Below are 23055 nucleotides of genomic sequence, written 5' to 3'. Positions count from 1 at the left end.
GTGTGTGTGTGTGTGTGTGTGTTTTTGTCTGAGGATTATTGATGTCTCGATTTCAATGAACTTGAAATAAAATATAGATAAAAAAGGAAAATGGAGAAAAATAGATTAATGAATACCGTATTACATAGCCTAATATACTTCATTTACACAAAAATGAAACAAAGAAATGGGACATAAGTAATAAAAATAGAATTGAAGATCATTTTACTAATAGTAAAATAATTTACTACAAAAGTAGGTACTTCTTTGATAAAAGCTGACAAATTTATAAGATCCCAAAAAATGGAAGTTGAAAAAGCACTACTAATGTGAAAAATTAATGAATAAATGTGTTTCATCTAATAGGTAGAATTTAAAAAAGGAAATTAGTTTCACAATTAATTTCCCCATTGGAGTATTTTACAAATAATAGTTATGGATGGGGATTTTGGTTGTATGTAATAAACATGGAAAAATGCTGTTTGATGAGTTTGAATCTATGTTCCTAATTTAGATAGATTAAGAATCTCTGTAGTTTCAAATTTCTTAACGTTTGCAGTATATACTTATTCCATTTTTCTACAGTATCATATAATGTGTTTAGCAATAGACGGTACACACTAACAGTCTAATAAACTGTAAATGAACATGGAGATACAGGTCATGCAATTATTTACAGCATTTGTAGTTTGTAATAAATATTATATAATTATGAAGTGAAATTTTCCTTTAGTTTATTCTTTGTCTTCTACATCTTTTGTGAAATACATCACATCTGGTTAGGCTTAGCCTACATTGAAATCTTCATAACAATTATCTCTTTGACTAAATACTTAATAATTTGAGGTCGTGTAACAAGGCCTAAAACAATCGTGATTGAGTGTGAAAGATCATTCATCTCCAGTTTATTACATAGTATACACCCATTTGTCTAAGGCACTGAGTAGTAATAGCCTTTGGTAATATAGCCTTCTCAACAGCTCTTGAAAGACCTGCATTCATGCAAAGTCTGTAATGTAGTGATGAAAAAGGAAACATTTCAAGTGATGTTTTTGAGAGCTCAATCATCGGAGCGTTATACGGGATAATAGACACCAAACTGTTCTGACGAACTTCACTTGATTTGGATTTGTAATGACTACCGTTTTAGCTTTACAATTCCAGGTTCAATATCACGATTCAAAATTAATGATCGGTTCCCTTCTAGAATGTTCATGAAAAATTTATAGAGAGAAGAAAAAGAAATTGTGAGAGCCATTTATTTATGAAATAATGTAGTCGGGAAACTCAAAGAAATGGTGAAATCGTCCAAATTTTCCAGTCATTTGCGGAAATTTTTATATAATCGGATGCTTAGGCTATAGTTGATAATGATTATAATTAAATTAAAATTGAATTTCGATTGAAATACAATATTGAATTTCACCTCCAATACTATACATAAAATATAAATACATGACAGAATTGAACTATTTAAAGGAAAAGTAAATGATTATCAATGTTTATTAATCTTCGTAATCAATCGTCATCAAGTAGCCCGGTGGGTACCATTGAACAATATTGTTTCTGGTATTCGAATATAATACGTATATGAAAAATAATTGTTTGATGAAATACAAAACAGATTATAAAAATGAATTTAACATTAATCCATGCAATCAAATCAATGCATATGTGTACTCCAGATATCTTTAATAGTACAGGCTTGAAAAATTTAATGTTTTGAAAAAAACTTTTAATGTTTCGAAAAACTCATCATTTTTAAGATTTTGTTGAAAATTCTTTTAAAAAACGTCTTCAGAGGTCAATCTCTCAGTTCCAATCTTATCAGAAATTGATTGTAAAAATAACGAGCCAGCTATTGGAGAGCCCACATGTTACATATGCACTCAAATATTGCACAATACAAGGGTACTTGTCTGATTCGTTAGAGAATCATGACTTTTTAGTTTGGAGCAAGTGGAAATAATATAAATTGCAAGAGAAGAGAAAAAAAGACGTGAAAATGAAATCAAGTAGTAGAGGAACGATGACCGAAAAATGAGGCGAGTGGGCGCCAACCTACATCCCAATGGACCAGCTCAAAATAAATAGACTCAATTGCAGTGCGCTCCAAAAATGCATACGATAAAGACGTGCCATACAAACGGCTTGACATATGACCTCATAATTTGACTCATAAGATTCTAATTCAACCGCTTTATCACTCCACTTTATGACTAAGATCATGATTTATCCCATTTACATTCACCCCACAACTCATCGAAGAAGATTCTGATAACTTACCGTACTAACTTCTTTTGTTCATTTTCGAAAATAAATCAACAAAGATTCCAATATATATCAACTGAGGCTCTGTATCGAGCTTTTGAAAACTTTTCACTGGTGATATTTTTCAAAGTATGTCGATTGAGTACTATCAAGTTATCAAAATAAAGTAACAAAAATCTGAAAAAATATATAACTTCTAGTTTATACAGTAATACATAAAAATAAAAATCAAAGTACCCTTCTCCACATATATTTTTATTTTCATAACTTAAAAGTTTCAACCTCAAAGTAATTTTCAAGAGAAACATGAAGTTGAAACATGTGAAAAATAAAAATGAATGTAAAGAAACGTAATCCGATTTTTAATTTGTATGTGTATACAAGTACCCTAAACAAGGAAGTGAACATTTATACAGTAGCCTAAATTTATTTATAATGCATTTTGCAAGTGATATAAAAGAGGATTTTAAATCTTGCCTGATACAGAATCTCATAAATGAGAAAACCGCATTTACTACTTGGAGGTCTTTTTTTACTGTAGATGAGGGAATGTTTATTACAGCGTCACTACAATCCAAATAATGATGATCATACTGACCCTCTTATCTCCACAATTTTCTCTGATAGCTTACAGTTTGATTTCAGTCAATAACTTTAATTAACCTCTGTGCCTGTGAATATCTATCTCTATGACTGATGTGCCGTTTCCGTTAGTCTCAGCACACTAACAAACGCATAGTGTACAGGCAATCGTTGTCTGTTGATGGAAAAAAGAACGAACGGATGCCGAAATTAGTGAGATGGCCACCAGAACCGATGTGGGCTGCGAGGTAGGGTGAGGGGTGGAGGGGGGAAGGGGCTGCTGTGAGGTACCCTTGGATGTCTGATTCGGTTTGGCAGTAGCGCTTTTGCCCGGAGTGACGCGGCGCTGCTCTGCTCTGCCCACCTCCCTCTTACCGAATTTCTAGCTCTCGGGCTGAAAATCAGTGCTAGATAACCGCGCGCGAAAATTGTGTTAGCCACCCAGTTCAAGTGCAATGATATTTTGTTAGTTGCAAATGTATTTGGATGTGAAATAATTAGTTGATAAGTTTGTAGGTACATATAATAATATAAACAATCTTATGTTAGGGGGTTACAGTATCGTCGATACCAGTGAATTAGTTGTCTACATGTCATATATTTTGTATTTCAGTGAATTTTGAAAATGTCTAAAGAACCTTATTGTGATGTGAAGTGAAAAGTGATAAGGTTTGCGAAAAATGATGCATTGATGAGTAGGAGAGTGAAAGTATAGGTATTTTACACCGAAGTCAAATATTTAAATAGTTATGGTAGTTACTCTCAATCTACAGAATTTCACTTTTTTGTTATCAGTTAGAAATATCCAACTTAAGCTAATATACTTGCTGAAATTTTATATAATATCTTGATGTCTATGAATAGACTCCACTTCTAATAATATCAATGAATTCATTTTACTGAAGTTACAAAATCGACAGAAATCTCTTGAATTTGGGAATACGCCAAATTTAATTTCGATAATCCATTTAAAAAAGTCACCACTAAAAACTATTTATCAGTGGTTGCGTTCGCAGCCATTTATTAACTATGATGATTTTTGTGATCTCTATTCTCAACCTATGCATAGGGAATAATTGATCCATCTAGCCATGGTGGGTCCAGACTTCGTAGACGAATTTGTTTATATTCTAACAACTCTATCTTCCCCACTGATAAAAGCTTCTACACACTTTTCCCCTATTGGGTTGTGCCTCCACACAAAAATAATTTGTTATTCCACTTTCGCATTAATTTAGACCTAAAAAAAAACAAAAGCGGTTTGACTGGGTGGTCGCGCTGATAAGCTATCGTTTAGAGAAGCTAAGAATCATGCGCCTGCTACTCCCTTTGGAAGGGTGACCGCTTGAGCCAACTCCTCTGAATATGATTCATGAGTTGTAGAATTGCTTTCCGGGGTTCAAAACCCACCAAAAACTTTAGGTCCATTCATCTCTCAACTATCATTACCATCCGCCTCATTACCCACGCACAAGCCTAGAGCTCATGTGGGCATCACACTCAGCAAAAGAAATAGTAATCCTTGCATTGAACAATAGGTCTGAATTGTCATCAAATTATTAATTCCTCCATCTTAATCCGTTTTTATCAAACTGGTTTAGTACAGGCATCAAAAGATAATTTATAATATAGTATTCTGAATACAATTCAACCTATAAAATTGATTATCATATTTGCTCCTCCTCATTGTGCATTTAAATAATTATTTTGGAGGTTTGAAATCGTTTCTTAGAACACAAAAGATTGACAAGAAGAAGACAACGTCCGTTAAATCACATAATAGCCTTTCATGTGTATTTTGGAGCTTGCCAAGCATAATTGGACAGGCAACCGGACAGTTGGCCAATAATAATAGTTGTCAGCAGTTATAATAACAAATGTTCCCAGAGTAGACAATTGAGATGAGAATTGCTCTCTTTCTCTTGACTGTCAAGAGAGAAAACAAAGTAAGACTGCACCAATAAATCAGCTTCATCCTGCAAAGTAGTCAAAGAAGAGTTCTAGGCAGTGCCCAAAATATAAAATTATAAAAATTGATGTGAGCATCACCCTCAGTAGCCTACCTATTATTATTATACAAATTAATTTATAATTAGAAACTGATCATCAAAACCCAAAACATTATATTTCCCAAAGCATGATAATCACGTAACATTCTCAGGATATCAGTTCTTGATCATTTATAAATTCGTATATTGATACTTTCTATAGAAATGTGGGAATATGAATTTCTTACTTTTATTAATGATGCAACTTTTTTCAAAATTACTTACGGCACCGTACCAAAATTTTAAATTGGAAAATTCAATGTTTACTACATTGGCAACATTTGAATTATCCTTCACTTCTTGACCACACAAGAAGAGTAATTTGGAACAAACAATTATGATAAAATATCCTGATTGAAAATTGCAAGTAATATTACACTGTTCAATATTATTCAAGCTGAAAACTCCAAAAACCACCTCTATTGAAAAGAATACAAATTGTATTACCTTTCAATATCCAGAATGTGAATTATTGTGAAAACTTTCTCATACATCATACAAAGAGCTAAAAGCAATGCAACTTGGGAATATGCACAACATAACAAAAAATCTGAAATAGCCTATCAGTTCACTACAATATTTCAATGAAAATAACATGTTTACCAAATAACAAATAATGTTATGAATTAAAACTTGGATAGCCTACTGTTGGCAATCAGAAGTTGTTACATTTGTATAGCTTAGATGAACTGCTTAATTAATTAATTGAGAATTTTCCAACATTTCTTGGTATGTTGAGTTGCCTGCTTTAAGAGTTTAGTGGTAAATTATCATCTCAGTGGGTCTCAATCATTCGTCATTCATTCTTCCACATCAAAACTCACCATTTATCATACCTTATAATGTCCCAAGTGCCGTCGGATTCTTTACGAACTCGTCTAGTGTCTAGAAATTCAGTGAAATAACTTTGATATTATTATTAAAACAAATTTACTAAGCTTCAATTGATGTTGATATTTATAAGGTATAAAACAGTGGTTGACTTACGAATTGAAAGAGCGCGCACTCTAGAAATTAAAGAGTTTGTGAAAATACGATCGTGATAATTTCCATTGATTGGGAGTGGAAAATAGGAAGTGAATGATTCTTCGAGTGTCATGAGGATTTCAAAATATTCATTAATCATTAGAAATAACGTAATGATGTGTAGTGTCGTGGATAATACAAATGTAATTAGAAGATGCATCAAGTGAAGTGAAGTTGAGCTTATACCTATGAAAACAGCGGGCCCGGGGGCTGCATCCCCGTTGAAGGGCTCTGTCATGAGGGATGCTAAGGGCAAGCCACTCAGTCAATTCCGAGGAGTCAAGAAAGATGTCCTCCAGAGGCAAGCCAGTCTCCTTGTACAGGCTATGACTGTAAGTGTTGACTTGAAACGATAAGTTGTTTTTTATTGTTTTTAAGTTGTGCTAATAACAGTGCTATGAGAATGAATTGATTTGAAAATGTATTTCAAGTAATGACATCACGGTCTTCAATTATATCAGTAGAAGTACGTAGTAGAATCAGGAGCCTGAAGCCTACTTCATAGAAATTAGACGCCTTATGGTACAGGGAAAATGATTGAACACAATAGACGTGCTTGCTCGTATGTGTCTAAATAATTTGTGAGCAGCAGTTACTTGCATTACGTGACTTCTAGGTTCTCATTAAATGAGCCTCTGGTCTACTTGTGTGGTATTTAAGGATGAGTGGTATTTTGTCTAATGGGAAGTATTATTAATTCTACAATAAATCTTGTGTGGAATAAATGGAAGAGTCTACTTCCAATTGGTAGATTAATGAAGTGCCAAAGCTTTCAGGTATCTGAAAATTGTTGGGATTTGCTGGCTCATTACAATGCAGGGTAATGATTTACGGTACGAGTTCTTTTCTAATTTCAACTTTGTGTCATTCTGTCAATAAACTAAACTTGAAGCACAGTTGCATCGGATTTGACAAGTGAATATAGGCAGAGAATACTTCTATACAGTATTCTGTTATATAGGCTAGATCATGTGAAATTTCATGAAGGACCATTAGAGAATCTTTCAAAAACAATGACAATGAATAAATAAACTGAAAAGTCTGGATGAAAATTTTTCATTTTCCTATCTAATGGTATACTTGAAGAAATTTTTCATAGTATACCTTTACTATTTACTACACTTCATAATAGAGGGAGTTTTATTTCATAATGATCCTATAAAATCAAAGCCAGCAAAATGTTGATAATGGAAGGTGTCTTGAGATTTATGAATTATTGTAGAAATCTAATATGAAACCTATTAAATAATTCCTGATAATGTTGACATCATCATCACTAATAACAACTTCTCATAAGTAGTGAATATTCTCTACAAGGTTATTGGAATGTTATGATCTTAAGAACATCTCATCATGCTTATACATGGTATACATGCTTATACATGGAAATAAAGTCATTATTAATATACTGGTAGCCTACTAAAAATTACATCAATTGAACAATGATAATGTTGTTTTGAACGAAAAAATAATCAACAATCTAGCTTTACAGAGAGCTTTTATACTCAGAACGCTACCATCACATCACCCGTTACTTATGTTGCAACTTTCTTATATTGAGATAGGATGAAATAGAAGGAAAGAGTAAGCGTAGTAGAGTAAACGAGAAAGAAGTAGTAAGAGGGAAAAAGGGAATGCATATGAGAGACATTTCAGTCGACGCTCGACTCGCATCTCATTCCAATTGGCACAGAGCTGAGATTTCTTTTGGCCGATCCCCTTTGCTCTCGCTAAAAGAGACCGATTGCCGATCAAAGAAGACTGACATTGACCCCAACCAGAGAAGGAGCCCTTGTTCAGTCTAAATCTGCATCTATCATTGCAAACAATCTAGAGAAATTGATGTTGCTGAAGTTGCCAGTTAGCTATCTAGTTGTACTTACGCAATCACTCCTCCCCGAATCCACTATAGAGGAATGAATGTGAATTATATTCACATTATTCATAATATTAAATTATGTTCAATCGAATCTACAAAGTGATTATTAATAACTTATAATGGAAACAATTCAATTGAAATTTTCAATTATTGGAAGGATTCAACATTATATGCCTACTATATTACACCTGAAAACATCACTAAAGTATCATGATAGTGATAATAAGTTTGTGCACAAAAGTTATGAACTAGAACAAAACCCCTAATTGTGAAAGGATAAAGTTGAAAGAATTAGGTTTAAATGATTTATATCGAACTTAAGCATAGCAATATCGGGGCACCGAGCTTCGCTCGTTATTTTTATTTATTGATAAACAGAACACAATTCTCTAAAATGATCGTGTTTATATTTCACAGCTGGCTATACGTCATCTTATGAATTTCGGGGATGCGATATTTTGATTTTTCACATACTCACTCGCTCACTCACTTTTTTACTATCCACAGCTGTTTCAGCCAAGGATAAATTATCCTTTTAATGTCGTTCAGCGAGTTTTCCCAAGGATGAGACCTAGTTCAATCGAATTTTTATATCATAAACCTACTATGTTCCAAATTTCGTGAAAATCGGTAGAGCCGTTTTCGAAATCCGTTGAACATGAATACGGTATATATCCATATAACCAGATAACCACATAATATGATAAGAGATTATACCACAAGGGAAAAGAACAATAAAAATACTTTAAATTATGCACCGGTATTCTAATTGAAGCTACCGATTTTATACGTGTCAATAGTACTGTAATGATAAAATGGGCTATAATATAAAATCTGAAAAAGGAGAAATCAATATTTGACAGCAAAAGCACACTAAACCCTGAACTGAATCATGAGGGTAACTATCTAAGTTGGCCTACTGTATTTGGATTGACTTTTTACAAATTTTGGACTGAAAATTTTATTGGATTGTGTGGAAATGAAACATATAAAAAAAAATGATTGCAATATATTATTTCCTTCTATGAATCACGATATTATTACGGACATTCCATTATTCAGGAAAAGCTCAAATTTTTCCTTTATTTCTCTTCCAATTATTTTAATAATGAGCAATGTAATATTTCTACAAATGATAAATAGAGAATGTTAATACTCTTTCCACTATGACCACTCTGATTATTAATGTATCACAATGAAAAGTCAGGGGTGTCCATTCCCGCCAAGCTCAATGACGCAGCCCCCCTAAATAATTAATTGTAAAACATTTGTAAGCTTATAATCAATCAGATATAGTAGAAAATCACTTCTCTAGTCTGATTTTTTTCAATAAGGCAACTTTTGTAAATATTCCATATTTTTTATTATTGGAATTTATTTTTCCAGATAGAGGAGCTTTACTCTGAGATCCTTTATGAAATTCTGCACATCATCGGATCAGATGCCAGTCTCATTCAGGAGCAGGACACACTTTTTGGATACCTTCAGGAGGCCTTCAAAGTTGACCAGGAGAATCATTCTGCCATGTTAGAGGCTGCTAAAGAGAAAGAGGTAAGTCGAAAAAATTCTATCTCCGATGTAATAGAACTACATAATTTTTATTATTTGTCATGAATTTTCACAATGAATAGATAAATTGCTGACGACGGTGAAAATTCATGACAAGTAAAATTATGAAAAAAATGAGAGGCTCAGGCAGTCGGTTACGAGGACGGGACCTGGAGCTATCTACTGCAGATAATCGGGCCGGGCTCTACCCTTCTTTTCCGAGACACCATTTTCCTGGTTCAGTGAGTTCAGTGAGCTAATATTATCAATTTTATTATTATATATTATTCATCTTTTTTATTGAAGGCAAATCCTGTAATTATTCTATTGTTTGTTTAAAAAGTTTTCTCAATATTATTTTTATTTAAGTTTCCAGTTTCATTTTGAGTTACAATTTGATTAAATCGATTACTTAGTTCTCCAAAATATAACTGTTTTGTTTATTATTTTAAAATATAGTTCCTTTCTCATGAGTTATAGAGTTAGATCAATTTAACCTCTCGCAAGCCAAGCGATTCCCCTATTATAAATTGTTACCATAATGTCTAGGGTTGTTCTCACAACCTTATAATACCATCACAATACCATACATAATATAACCCCAATATATAACAATTTTAAATACCCCATTACATGGTGTTAGGCGTCGTTCTCATGAGAAAGAGTTTATTAATTGACAAGATTAGCCTTCAAATTATCTATTGACATTTTCATTTCAGGTCATTATCATAATTATTATATTCTGTGTTTGATCTCGTATAATTATGTCCTCTATTCTCTCAACGTACAGGGTAAATATGATAATTGTTATTATTGTTATATTGAGATGAGTAGCTCTAGTTCTAGTGACTCTGAACAATCACCTAGTGAATTCGAGGTTTCATTATTACGTTTACCTATTGATTTAAAAGTAAAATCTCTGGATAAATCAGAATTATTAGAGCTAGGCAAACAGTTAGGTATTCACATCCCTCAATCTGTTAATATTGAATACTTGAGATTCGCTGTTGACTTGGCAAAAAAAGTTTGTATTTATGTGGACCACGATTCAGGAGCTAGAGATGCTCTAAGTCGATTACTTAAGTTAGGGTCCCTGTCTCAACGCGATCGTATTATCTTCCCTATGTTAGCCGATTACGAGCGAATAGTAGGCAAGCTAGGCAGAAATCAAGAACACATCTACGACACAGTAGCTCCCGATAACTTAGCAAATATCCTAATTCCAGAAAATAATATGGCAGGGAATGATAAAAGACCCTTTGCGAAACCCGAAAGCTATGGGGGTACAAAGAGTGAAGACTTCAACGAGTGGTTGAAAACCTTCAATAGGGCAGCAAAAATAAATAAGTGGGATGAGGATGATAAAATCTTGTATTTACCCCTCTACCTCAAGAAAACAGCATTGGCAATTTTTGACATATTTTCGGATAAAAATGAAAACGCGACATTTCTTGATGCAGTAGGCCACTTAAAAAGTAAACTTGTAGACCCTGTTCATGAAGAGACAACCAGACAAAAACTCGAAAACAGAAACAAATTACCAACAGAAACATACACAGAATACACAGCAGATATAATAAAACTTTGTCACATTCTTGAGCCTCAAATGTCAGAGAAAAGAATAATAGGATATGTTTTGAGAGGCTTAGACGTAGGAGCATTGCAACATGTTGCTTTCATGGACAATGCATCAGTTGAAGATTTAGAGAAAAATCTCGCCAAATATGAAAGATCTCGCTTCCTTCTAGACAAAAAGTTAGGAATGCATAATGCTTCAATCGAACAGCCTGTCCAAAAAATAAATGTAGTAGATACTTTAGAAAAGAAATTGAACGATCTGAGTATTGTGGTGAAAAATTTGAGTAGAAATGTAGGTCAATCACAAAATCCCAATCCTAATAGACAGTTTGGAAATAGGAGCGGAAACTTTTCCCCACACGAAACAAATCAGAACAACTTCCAAAGACAACCTTATTCAAACAATAATAATTACAATGATCGCGACAGAAACACACAATCACATAATCCTAATCCTAATAGACAGTTTGGAAATAGGAGCGGAAACGTCTTCCCACACGAAACAAATCAGAACAATTTCCAAAGACAACCTTATACAAACAATAATTACACACAATCAACATCAGTCAATTACAGGACACCAATCAACCCTAATAGGACTAGATTCTGTACATACTGTAAGAGGAATAATCACTGGAAAGACGATTGTTTTTTCTTATCAAAAAACTCGAATACAGGATCCCGAGCCTAGACGAATCGGATATGAACTTGGGATCCGGATTTGAAAAACAAAGCGCTGAATTTCCATTTGATAATTATTCTCCAAATTCAATTGATAAAGAAGAAATCACATGTAATATAATATCTTCTGTATCAATGAAAGATGAACAATCCAAAGCGATAGAATTTGTCAGGCAGTTTTTTCTCAATGCCAATAATAATCAGTTATACTCAAATGAAAGTGAAATTAATTGCTCTAACGAAATAGAAAGTGAAACCAACTTCAAACAGCTATTGTCTTCCGAAATGCATGCTCAGCACGAACTTGGAATGAATGGATCATTGACTAAAGAGAGAAGAATTCAAGTCCCAGTACTTACTATTAATGGAAAATTCAAAGGAAAAGATGTATCAATTACCATTGACACCGGTACGAACGTAAACATAGTTCAAAAAAATCTTTTAAGTAGCGATGATCTAAAACATTTGAAAAATAGTAGTATTGCTTTATCGGTAGCTAATGGTTCATTAATGCCGATCACAGGAATGATCTCGAGTGAAATTCAAATACATGACAGGAAATTCGAAGTAAATTTAGTAATTTCTGAAGACTTACAGGCTGATATTATTGTTGGAAATTCCTTCTTCTCAAAATATAAAATGAAATTAGATTATGAGAATAACATCATTTCAATGACCGATAATGGTAAAATAGTCGAATTAGACATGGATAAAGAGTGGATTTGTACATTAAATAGATTACACAACGATTCTGAAACAAATATTACAAAAGAAGTCTGCATACCCAATCCCGTAAATTTCGTCAAATGTGCTCTTGAAACAATAATCCCCGCTCAAAAAGACGTGAATGTCAAAGTCAATCTAACACAAAAATTGCTCAAAGTATCCCATTTTACTCCAAATGAATCGTTATTACATAATAAAAAATTGCATGTGCTTTGGAATGAGGATGATTTTGAAACAAACATGAGTGAAATTAGAATTTTGAATCTAGGAAGGCAAGATATAAGATTGTTGCATGAAACTATTATTGGTGAAATTGAAGGAGAAGTTTGTAATTACGACGAATCTGTTTCATTAGTAGACTCTGTTCTATTCGATGGAGGGGGTTGTGAAATAGATATTAATAAAGATCTTACACCAGAGCAAAATTCCAAAGCGAAAAGACTCATCAATAAATACAAACACCTATTTTCAACAAACGAAATTGATTTCGAGGAAGCGAAATTACCCGAATACAAGTTCAAACTTACAGATTACACACCCATTGCTAAGTCACCGTACAGATTACCTATCGCTCAAAGAACAGAAATAGACAGACAAGTAGAGTTATTGATAAAAGCAGGAATAGTTTGTGAAACCCAGAGTCATTATGCTTCTCCCGCATTTTTAGTTACTAAAAAAGACGGTGGATTCAGATTGGTTGTAGACTATAAAATGTTGAACGAGAAAATATTACCGGATAGATATCCCCTTCCCCTTCTTCAAACAATTTTTGATTCTCTTGACAATTCGGATTACTTTTCCACCCTAGATATCAGACAAGCATTTTTCCAACAGCCATTACACGAAGATTGTCGAAAATATGTAGCATTTGCAACTCATAAAGGGCTGTACACGTTCAAAAGACTACCTTTTGGTCTTAGAACATCTCCAAATGCTTTCCAACGAGCAATCAACCAAGTATTCAATGATTATTTGTATAGAGGAGTTTTGATTTACTTGGACGATATCATTAGCTATGGAGAATCATTTGATAAGCAATATCAACAGCTCGAGAAAACCTTGAAAAGATTGCAAGACGTAGGACTAAAATTGAATACATCTAAATGTCACTTCTTCTACCGAAAAATTAAAGTACTTGGACACACTGTCTCAAAGGAAGGGATACAACCCGCTTCCGAAACTTGGAAGCTATCGAAAAATACCCTATACCCAAAACTGTCAAAGATGTCAGAGCATTTCTTGGTCTTAGTGGATTTTACCGAAAATTCATTCAAAACTACGCTATAATTGCAAGACCCTTAACAAATCTGATATCTAAAAATAACGAGAATAAACCAATCACTTGGGAAGAAGATCAGCAGAACGCATTCTCGGAAATAAAAAGCAAACTTTTATCACAACCCGTACTTCATCATTTTAATAATGATAAGGAGGTAGTGGTACACACAGATGCTTCTCGAGTTGGAATAGGGGGCATTATCTCGCAGCCTGATGACAATGGAAAATTACATCCAGTAGCTTTTGTTTCCAGAAAACTGACAAAACATGAAGAAAATTGGGCAGTAGGAGAGATTGAACTTCTATCAATAGTGTATTGTGTAAATTATTTCAGACAATACTTAATTGGCCGATTGTTTACAATCTACACAGATCATGCTAGTTTACAATACTATAAAACTTGGAAAACCCCAGTATTCGAGTCAGTAAGTTACTTATGAAATTAACGGAGTTCACGTTCGATTTGAAATATAAACCAGGAGCCCAAATGCACGTACCTGATGCCCTGAGTAGATATCCACTAGAGAAGGATATAACTGATCTCACAAAGGACGAAAACTACAATATATTCGAAATAGAAGAAATAGACATAAAGACTTTACAGAAAAATGATAAGAGTATAAGAAAAATATATGATGCAATACGAAACCCTAATCATAGTGATACAGCTACGATTAGAAAGGCGAGAAAATACACGATCGAAAAAGACATTGTCTATCTGAAGAAATTTGATGGGCATACCAATCAATTGAAACTTCTCGTACCCCGATCTCTTATCAATAAAATCCTTGAAACATTCCATGATGATTCCTTAACAGGTGGACATACCGGCATTTATAAAACCCATGAGAAAATATCATCGAAATATTATTGGGAAAATATGTATGAAAACATTGCGAATTATGTAAGATCATGTAAAAATTGCCAAGAGAGAAAAACCCCTACTACGAAGCCTCAAGGTTTCTTATCACCCATCAAGTGTGATAGTAAGCCTTTCTCAAGTATCATGATGGACTACATCGGTCCGTTAGAGAGCTCAATGGCCTCTGCTTGATTCCGAGGAAAAAGATGTCGAACTCCGCCACCCAAGCCACTTGTCTCCACCTTCTAACATCAGAAGCAGACGTATCGGAGCTACGAGAAGTCTGCAAATTTGATTGTAAAGCAACTGACAATCAAACCCTAATCACTCGCCTACGAGAAGACACCTTCCTATTCCACAACACCGGCAAAAAGACGACAATTCGCTGTAAAAACTCAACAACTGAGGTCCCAAGCAACAGTCCAGGAACCCTATCACTCCACATCCCTTGCAACTGCGAACTTCAAGACGACAACGGCGACGTACTGATAAGCACTCTTTATCCTTGCGACTCCCGTTCCCATCCTTCTCCAGCTATTAATAATAACTTAATTCCTCACATGTGGACAAATTTATCTAAATTGAGCATCCCAATTTTTAAACATGAGACTCTGCCTCAGTACTTAAACCTTTCGGAAATCTTAAATGAAAATTGGCACTTGAATTTTTCAAAATTTGAAGAGCACAACTCATTCTCAGAAGACATTTTCCATCATGTTGAAATGCCAAATAACTTTGATTTGTTAGGGGTGAACAATAAACTGATCATTTATATTATTATTGTCTGGCAAACACTGATAACTGTTATATTCTTGTATTTATGTCTTCAAAATTATATTAAGAAGAAAGCAAATCAACTGAGAGTCCCGAAACGTACTCCAATTGTGGACTACCCACAGGAGCTTTAAGAATATATTGTGTTTTAGTAAAGTAGTATGTAATGAAATCATTAAAATAATGGGTTAGGATATAGGAAACTATGCAAATAATAATTACTTATTCACTATTATTGTATCCATTTACTCTTTTATGCTATCGATTCAAATAATTTCCCAGATTAGAAGATAAACTATTTCAATTATTATTATTATTATTATTCTTATTTTCAAGGTCCACAATATTATTTTGCTTACTCGAATACTATTCGGACTAGATGTTTAATTTTTGCATTATGATTCAATTTTATTACTTTCGTAGATTTTGTAGGTTTAATTTTATTCATCAATATAATTGAAATTTTTTCCATTCAATTCTTATTCAGATATGAATGTATTGAATTGTTGATTTGAAGTTGATTGATGTGTTAGGCTAAGTTTGATTTTTTATGAATTAGTTCACTATAATGTAATTTATATCACTTGCATTTAGCTTATGAATTGGCACTCACATAGATTTAAGGTATTCATTGAAAGTTATGTTACATATAAATATCCAATTAGAATAATATTGTGAATAATAATAATAATTTTAGCTTGCGGTAATTTTGACTTTACTTTTTGAAATATTATTGAAATGTGTAAAAATTAACTTAGAGAGATGCCGTTTTTTTGATAACTTCGGGCCGAAGTTTAGGGGGACCCGGGGATGTAATAGAACTACATAATTTTTATTATTTGTCATGAATTTTCACAATGAATAGATAAATTGCTGACGACGGTGAAAATTCATGACAAGTAAAATTATGAAAAAAATGAGAGGCTCAGGCAGTCGGTTACGAGGACGGGACCTGGAGCTATCTACTGCAGATAATCGGGCCCGGCTCTACCCTTCTTTTCCGAGACACCATTTTCCTGGTTCAGTGAGTTCAGTGAGCTAATATTATCAATTTTATTATTATATATTATTCATCTTTTTTATTGAAGGCAAATCCTGTAATTATTCTATTGTTTGTTTAAAAAGTTTTCTCAATATTATTTTTATTTAAGTTTCCAGTTTCATTTTGAGTTACAATTTGATTAAATCGATTACTTAGTTCTCCAAAATATAACTGTTTTGTTTATTATTTTAAAATATAGTTCCTTTCTCATGAGTTATAGAGTTAGATCAATTTAACCTCTCGCAAGCCAAGCGATTCCCCTATTATAAATTGTTACCATAATGTCTAGGGTTGTTCTCACAACCTTATAATACCATCACAATACCATACATAATATAACCCCAATATATAACAATTTTAAATACCCCATTACACCGAGAATATAATATATTCATAATTTGAGTGGTTGAAGTCAAAGATATTACTAGTTTCAATATAGAATAGAAACTCTATTTGTCACAAAACCATAATTAATACAGTTGGAAATACAAGCAAATTCAAAATAGAAATGAAAAAAAATAATTATAATGAAATTAATACAAATGTACTGTGCGCAAAGAAATAAATTTCCATCCGTGCACAGGAGTATTAAGAAACAAGAAGTTAATATCTAAAAATATGAATAACAAAATAAAAAAAAACAATTCAAATGTTAATAAGAAACAGTTCTTTCTTTTCTAAAATGAATACTAAGATAGAAAAAGGAAAATTATAGTTTCATTACAATGCATCAGAGGAAAAATAATTTAAATATTAACTAGGAAGAAAGCAATAATTGCTTTCTTCATGATTCTATATATTTTTTGTATTATGTTCACTAGAAGACGATAGTTTACAGAGAGCTTTTATACTCAGAACGCTATCCATCACATCACCCGTTACTTATGTTGCAACTTTCTTATATTGAGATAGGATGAAATAGAAGGAAAGAGTAAGCGTAGTAGAGTAAACGAGAGAGAAGTAGTGAGAGGGAGAAAGGGAATGCATATGAGAGACATTTCAGTCGACGCTCGACTCGCATCTCATTCCAATTGGCACAGAGCTGAGATTTCTTTTGGCCGATCCCCTTTGCTCTCGCTAAAAGAGACCGATTGCCGATCAAAGAAGACTGACATTGACCCCAACCAGAGAAGGAGCCCTTGTTCAGTCTAAATCTGCATCTATCATTGCAAACAATCTAGAGAAATTGATGTTGCTGAAGTTGCCAGTTAGCTATCTAGTTGTACTTACGCAATCACTCCTCCCCAAATCCACATAATATAGAGGATTCCATATAATGTGAATTATGTTCACATTAATCATAATATTAAATTCTGTTCAATCGAATCTACAAAGTGATTATTAATAACTTATAATGAAAACAATTCAATTGAAATTTTCAATTATTGGAAGGTCAACATTATATGCCTACTATATTACACCTGAAAACATCATTAAAGTATCATGATAGTGATTATAAGTTTGTGCACAAAAGTTATGAACTAGAACAAAACCCCTAATTGTGAAAGGATGAAGTTGAAAGGATTAGGTTTAAATGATTTATATCGAACTTAAGCATAGCAATATCGGGGCACCGAGCTTCGCTCGTTATTTTTATTTATTGATAAACAGAACACAATTCTCTAAAATGATCGTGTTTATATTTCACAGCTGGCTATACGTCATCTTATGAATTTCGGGGATGCGATATTTTGATTTTTCACATACTCACTCGCTCACTCACTTTTTTACTATCCACAGCTGTTTCAGCCAAGATTAAATTATCCTTTTAATGTCGTTCAGCGAGTTTTCCCAAGGATGAGACCTAGTTCAATCGAATTTTTATATCATAAACCTACTATGTTCCAAATTTCGTGAAAATCGGTAGAGCCGTTTTCGAAATCCGTTGAACATGAATACGGTATATATCCATATAACCAGATAACCACCAATATGATAAGAGATTATACCACAAGGGAAAAGAACGATAAAAATACTTTAAATTATGCACCGGTATTCTAATTGAAGCTACCGATTTTATACGTGTCAATAGTACTGTAATGATAAAATGGGCTATAATATAAAATCTGAAAAAGGAGAAATCAATATTTGACAGCAAAAGCACACTAAACCTGAACTGAATCATGAGGGTAACTATCTAAGTTGGCCTACTGTATTTGGATTGACTTTTTACAAATTTTGGACTGAAAATTTTATTGGATTGTGTGGAAATGAAACATATAAAAAAAAATGATTGCAATATATTATTTCCTTCTATGAATCACGATATTATTACGGACATTCCATTATTCAGGAAAAGCTCAAATTTTTCCTTTATTTCTCTTCCAATTATTTTAATAATGAGCAATGTAATATTTTTACAAATGATAAATAGAGAATGTTAATACTCTTTCCACTATGACCACTCTGATTATTAATGTATCACAATGAAAAGTCAGGGGTGTCCATTCCCGCCAAGCTCAATGACGCAGCCCCCCTAAATAATTAATTGTAAAACATTTGTAAGCTTATAATCAATCAGATATAGTAGAAAATTACTTCTCTGGTCTGATTCCTGATAATAAGGCAACTTTTGTAAATATTCCATATTTTTTATCATTGGAATTTATTTTTCCAGATAGAGGAGCTTTACTCTGAGATCCTTTATGAAATTCTGCACATCATCGGATCAGATGCCAGTCTCATTCAGGAGCAGGACACACTTTTCGGATACCTTCAGGAGGCCTTCAAAGTTGACCAGGAGAATCATTCTGCCATGTTAGAGGCTGCTAAAGAGAAAGAGGTAAGTCGAAAAAATTCTATCTCCGAGAATATCATATATTCATAATTTAAGGAGTTGAAGTCAAAGATATTACTAATTTCAATATAGAATAGAAACTCTATTTGTTACAAAAACATAATACAGTTTGAAATACAAGCAAATTCAAAATAGAAATGAAAAAAAGAATTATAATGAAAATATAAATGTGACAAAAATGTACTGTGCGCAAAGAAATAAATTTCCATCAGTGCACAGGTGGAGTATTAAGAAACAAGAAGTTAATATCTAAATATATGAATAACAAAATAAAAAAAAACAATTCAAATGTTAATAAGAAACAGTTCTTTTTTTCTAAAATGAATACTAAGATAGAAAAAGGAAAATTATAGTTTCATTACAATGCATCAGAGGAAAAATAATTTAAATATTAACTAGGAAGAAAGCAATAATTGCTTTCTTCATGATTCTATATATTTTTTGTATTATGTTCACTAGAAGACGATAGTTTCCAGACGACAGATTGTACTAGCATCAACAATGTATACAATGTGAACGATCGTCACTCCTTATTATAAGTGTATTAGTTGATGAACATTTTCTACTTTGAAGTATCATTGATACTGGTGCGGTGAATGAAATATTCTACTGTAGGAAAAATAATGAATCATCAACACCTCTCATTAAGTTCTTAGAAAGTATAGGATTTTATATTTTGAATATTGTTGTATCCGAGGTAGTAAATATAACAGAGAACTGATATATATTTACTTTAACCAATTAACACAACATAAATTGGAACAAAAATTGAGTTCGCGTTGACTGAAATTTATGGAAATGAAAACAATATACGCCTATTCAGCCATTTGTTCCTATGCAATACATCGCATACATGTAGTCTACATCTCAGCTCGAAATGGATCATTTCTCAATAATATTCCTTAGATTGTGATTTTTTTCAAATTGTTAATTGTAAAAACTTTGGAAACATGATGTTCATAGGCTGTTAGCCTATTTGTCTAGTCTTCTGTCAATGATTTTCATATTTTCAAGATTCTGTCAATCATTCGAGAATACTTTACTTTCATTCCTTCTGTCAATCAAACCAACTGAAAAATGATACTGATATATTTCAGTACTAGCTTATTTAATAAGTTAAATACACTGAATAAATAAGATTTCAAGAAATTTAGCAAAGAAATAAACGACTCGAACATCATAGCCTATATTGGAATGAGATGCTAATTAACTATCTAAAGCAGTACAATATCTACTGTATCACAGAATACAATTATAGAAGTTTTCTCTGACTGTATCTACAAACTACAATTCACTAGCTCTATATAAAAAATGGTATAAACGCAATTGTAACTATTTCAATCTATGGACTGACATCCAACTCATTATGATTTAATTTCAGGCTCCAAACATTTTACTGAATGTTGAAGTTGTAGAAGGAAAGGAGTTGACTCCTAAGGATGCAAATGGTAAGAAACTCATCTATTTAGTCAAAATATCGTGTATTCTGTTCCGCAATTTTTCTCTACCATGAATAACAAAAAGCCAAAAAACCGTCACCATCATTTCAATTCATAAATCATCGCCATCGTCTCGTAACTTGACTAACGTACTTGCTCTAGTGAATGAAATTGACTAACGTATTGACTATTGACATGCTCAATAACAAAGCTAAACTGATGCTCTTCAGTGTTTAAAATTGCTTTGCGACCGTTGCGAGTAACGCAATTCGTTCATCATGGCTGTTAGCCTATTTGTCTAGTCTTCTGTCAATGATTTTCATATTTTCAAGATTCTGTTAATCATTCGAGAATACTTTACTTTCATTCCTTCTGTCAATCAAACCAACTGAAAAATGATACTGATATATTTCAGTGAGTAGGCTTCTAGTTTTAATAACTATTATTCATCAACTATTAACTAGTTTTATTAAAATTTACTGCAGTGTCATCAAAATAGTTCAAAAACAAATGAAAATTTATAGTTGAAACACATCTTTACACAATGAATAATATTTTGTTGAATAAATATTGTACTTTGAATGATGAAATCATTGTTCAAATGTTGTAGTTTTCATAGTTGCGGTATGAATAATATGGACTGACAATACTTCAATGAACACTATATTTTATATTGTGAAACATTATAAAATGGTGTGATATTACTACTAATTTTTCAACAATTTTCCTATTTTATTATAGAAATAAATTTTATCAAATATTATCAAATCAATAATGATAATGTTTTAATTTTTCAACAGGACTAAGTGATCCATTTTGCACGCTTTACATATCGTCTGCCCCCACTCATCGGTACACCACATCAGTGAAAACACAGACACTTTCTCCAGTGTGGGAGGAGCATTTCTCATTGTAAGTTCTAATTTATTCAATTCAAATAAGTATAAAACTAGGCATTTATATTATTTTCACGCTGATAATAATTGTTATACATTCTACAATTCATATTCATTATTAATAATTCATAAAAATGAAAAATAATACCCATTTTCCTCGATATTCTTAATTTTTAGTGACTGGAATTTTAAATCTATTTTTTCTTTCAGGCCAGTGGAGAATACACCTGATGATGTTCTGTACCTTGAAGTTTGGTAAGTAGAATATTGATTGAAACTATATAAGATATCATTAAAATTAATTATCCAATTTATTATAAATAATCAATAATTATTGATTATTATTATTATTGTTATTAGAATCATCCAACTTCTTCTCATCGACCATTACTTTTTATTTAATTGTTCCAGGTCTAATGTCAATAGCAAATATAAATATATATTTAGAAATAGTAGTTAAATATTCCCTATTAAAATACTCCTATCAATATCCATATTAAAATACTTAGGTAATGAATAAAAGAGGATATTCTCTTGTAGAAGCTTTTTCAATGTATTCTTGAACACCGTTATTGTCATTGCTCTCACATTAAAGGGTAGATTGTTAAATATTTTTAAAGAAATTATTTTCCAATTGAGGAACTCTCACATGTATTATTGAAATCAAACTTATCTCTGTCTCTATTATCAGAGAAGCGCTTGAGTTTGATGTTTATATGAGGATAAATGCTCCAATCTATAACATTGTTGTGCACACAGAGACAATGCGATTTGCGATTTGTTGTTTTTCAAGCATCTATTTTTAGCACCGTTTGAGAGACCACAAATGTAGCATTATTCTCGGAGATGGATCTTCTCATTCAAATCGACAGGTGAAGTGACGTAAACAGATATTGAATGATGTAATCTGTGGTTAAAGAAGGAAAACATAGCAACAGCAAAAAATAGATAAGGAATAGAAAATACCAATACTAGAGTATCCACTTATTCAAAGCCTTCAGATATCTTACTAGTTGAACATTCTTAATAGCATACTGCTCCTTGTTACATTGCAGGGACTTTGACCCAGCAGAAACAGTGCGAGAGAAGATGACAAAGATAGGAGACGTGAAGGGAGTGAAGGGTCTCACCAAGCTGATGAAGGAGATCGCTGTCACAGCTTCCACTGGCAAACACGATAATGAATTCATTGGTACCGCAACTGTCCCCCTCAAGGTAACCATTAATCATCATCATTATTTGTTATTCATCTTGCATGGAGTTACACATATCATTTTGATACAGCTTATCAAAAGCCTAGTAATTCAATATTGAGAAGACAATTTATATTGACCTTTCATTTTTAGAAGAATTGAAATCCACAAGCTTCAATATATAATATAAGCCACTTGTGGATTGAATTGACCAAATTTGAAAACGTTATAAATCAAATTTAGTTCAATAAATAACAGAATGTTGGATGGGATCATTTACATTTCACATTTGAATTTTATAAAACACTACTATAAAAATTATCTAAATTCATTTTAGGTAGGCTAAAAGTTATTATTGTCAGGTTGAATTCCATCTACAAGTTTGCTCTATGAATAATCCCAGATCTTCTTAGTTAGTCATCTATGGTACAATGTATTCTCTCACAGTCTTACTTT

General features: G+C 32.5%; 1 protein-coding gene across 1 annotated transcript in view; it reads left to right on the top strand.

The window, feature by feature from the left end:
• Nucleotides 1–23055, top strand: part of LOC111047207 (protein unc-13 homolog 4B) — a 75254-nt gene that overhangs the window by 34378 nt on the left and 17821 nt on the right. The window contains exons 3-9 of the mRNA XM_039425713.1: nucleotides 2965–3080; nucleotides 6076–6238; nucleotides 9172–9336; nucleotides 20453–20519; nucleotides 21311–21422; nucleotides 21617–21661; nucleotides 22462–22621. Coding sequence (XP_039281647.1) covers nucleotides 2965–3080; nucleotides 6076–6238; nucleotides 9172–9336; nucleotides 20453–20519; nucleotides 21311–21422; nucleotides 21617–21661; nucleotides 22462–22621 — 828 coding nt within the window. The remainder of the gene's footprint in view (nucleotides 1–2964; nucleotides 3081–6075; nucleotides 6239–9171; nucleotides 9337–20452; nucleotides 20520–21310; nucleotides 21423–21616; nucleotides 21662–22461; nucleotides 22622–23055) is intronic.

This window comes from Nilaparvata lugens, chromosome 4 (genome assembly GCF_014356525.2).
Source record: "Nilaparvata lugens isolate BPH chromosome 4, ASM1435652v1, whole genome shotgun sequence".
Taxonomy (NCBI): Eukaryota; Metazoa; Arthropoda; class Insecta; order Hemiptera; family Delphacidae; genus Nilaparvata; species Nilaparvata lugens.
This window is presented reverse-complemented; position numbering and strand designations above follow the sequence as displayed.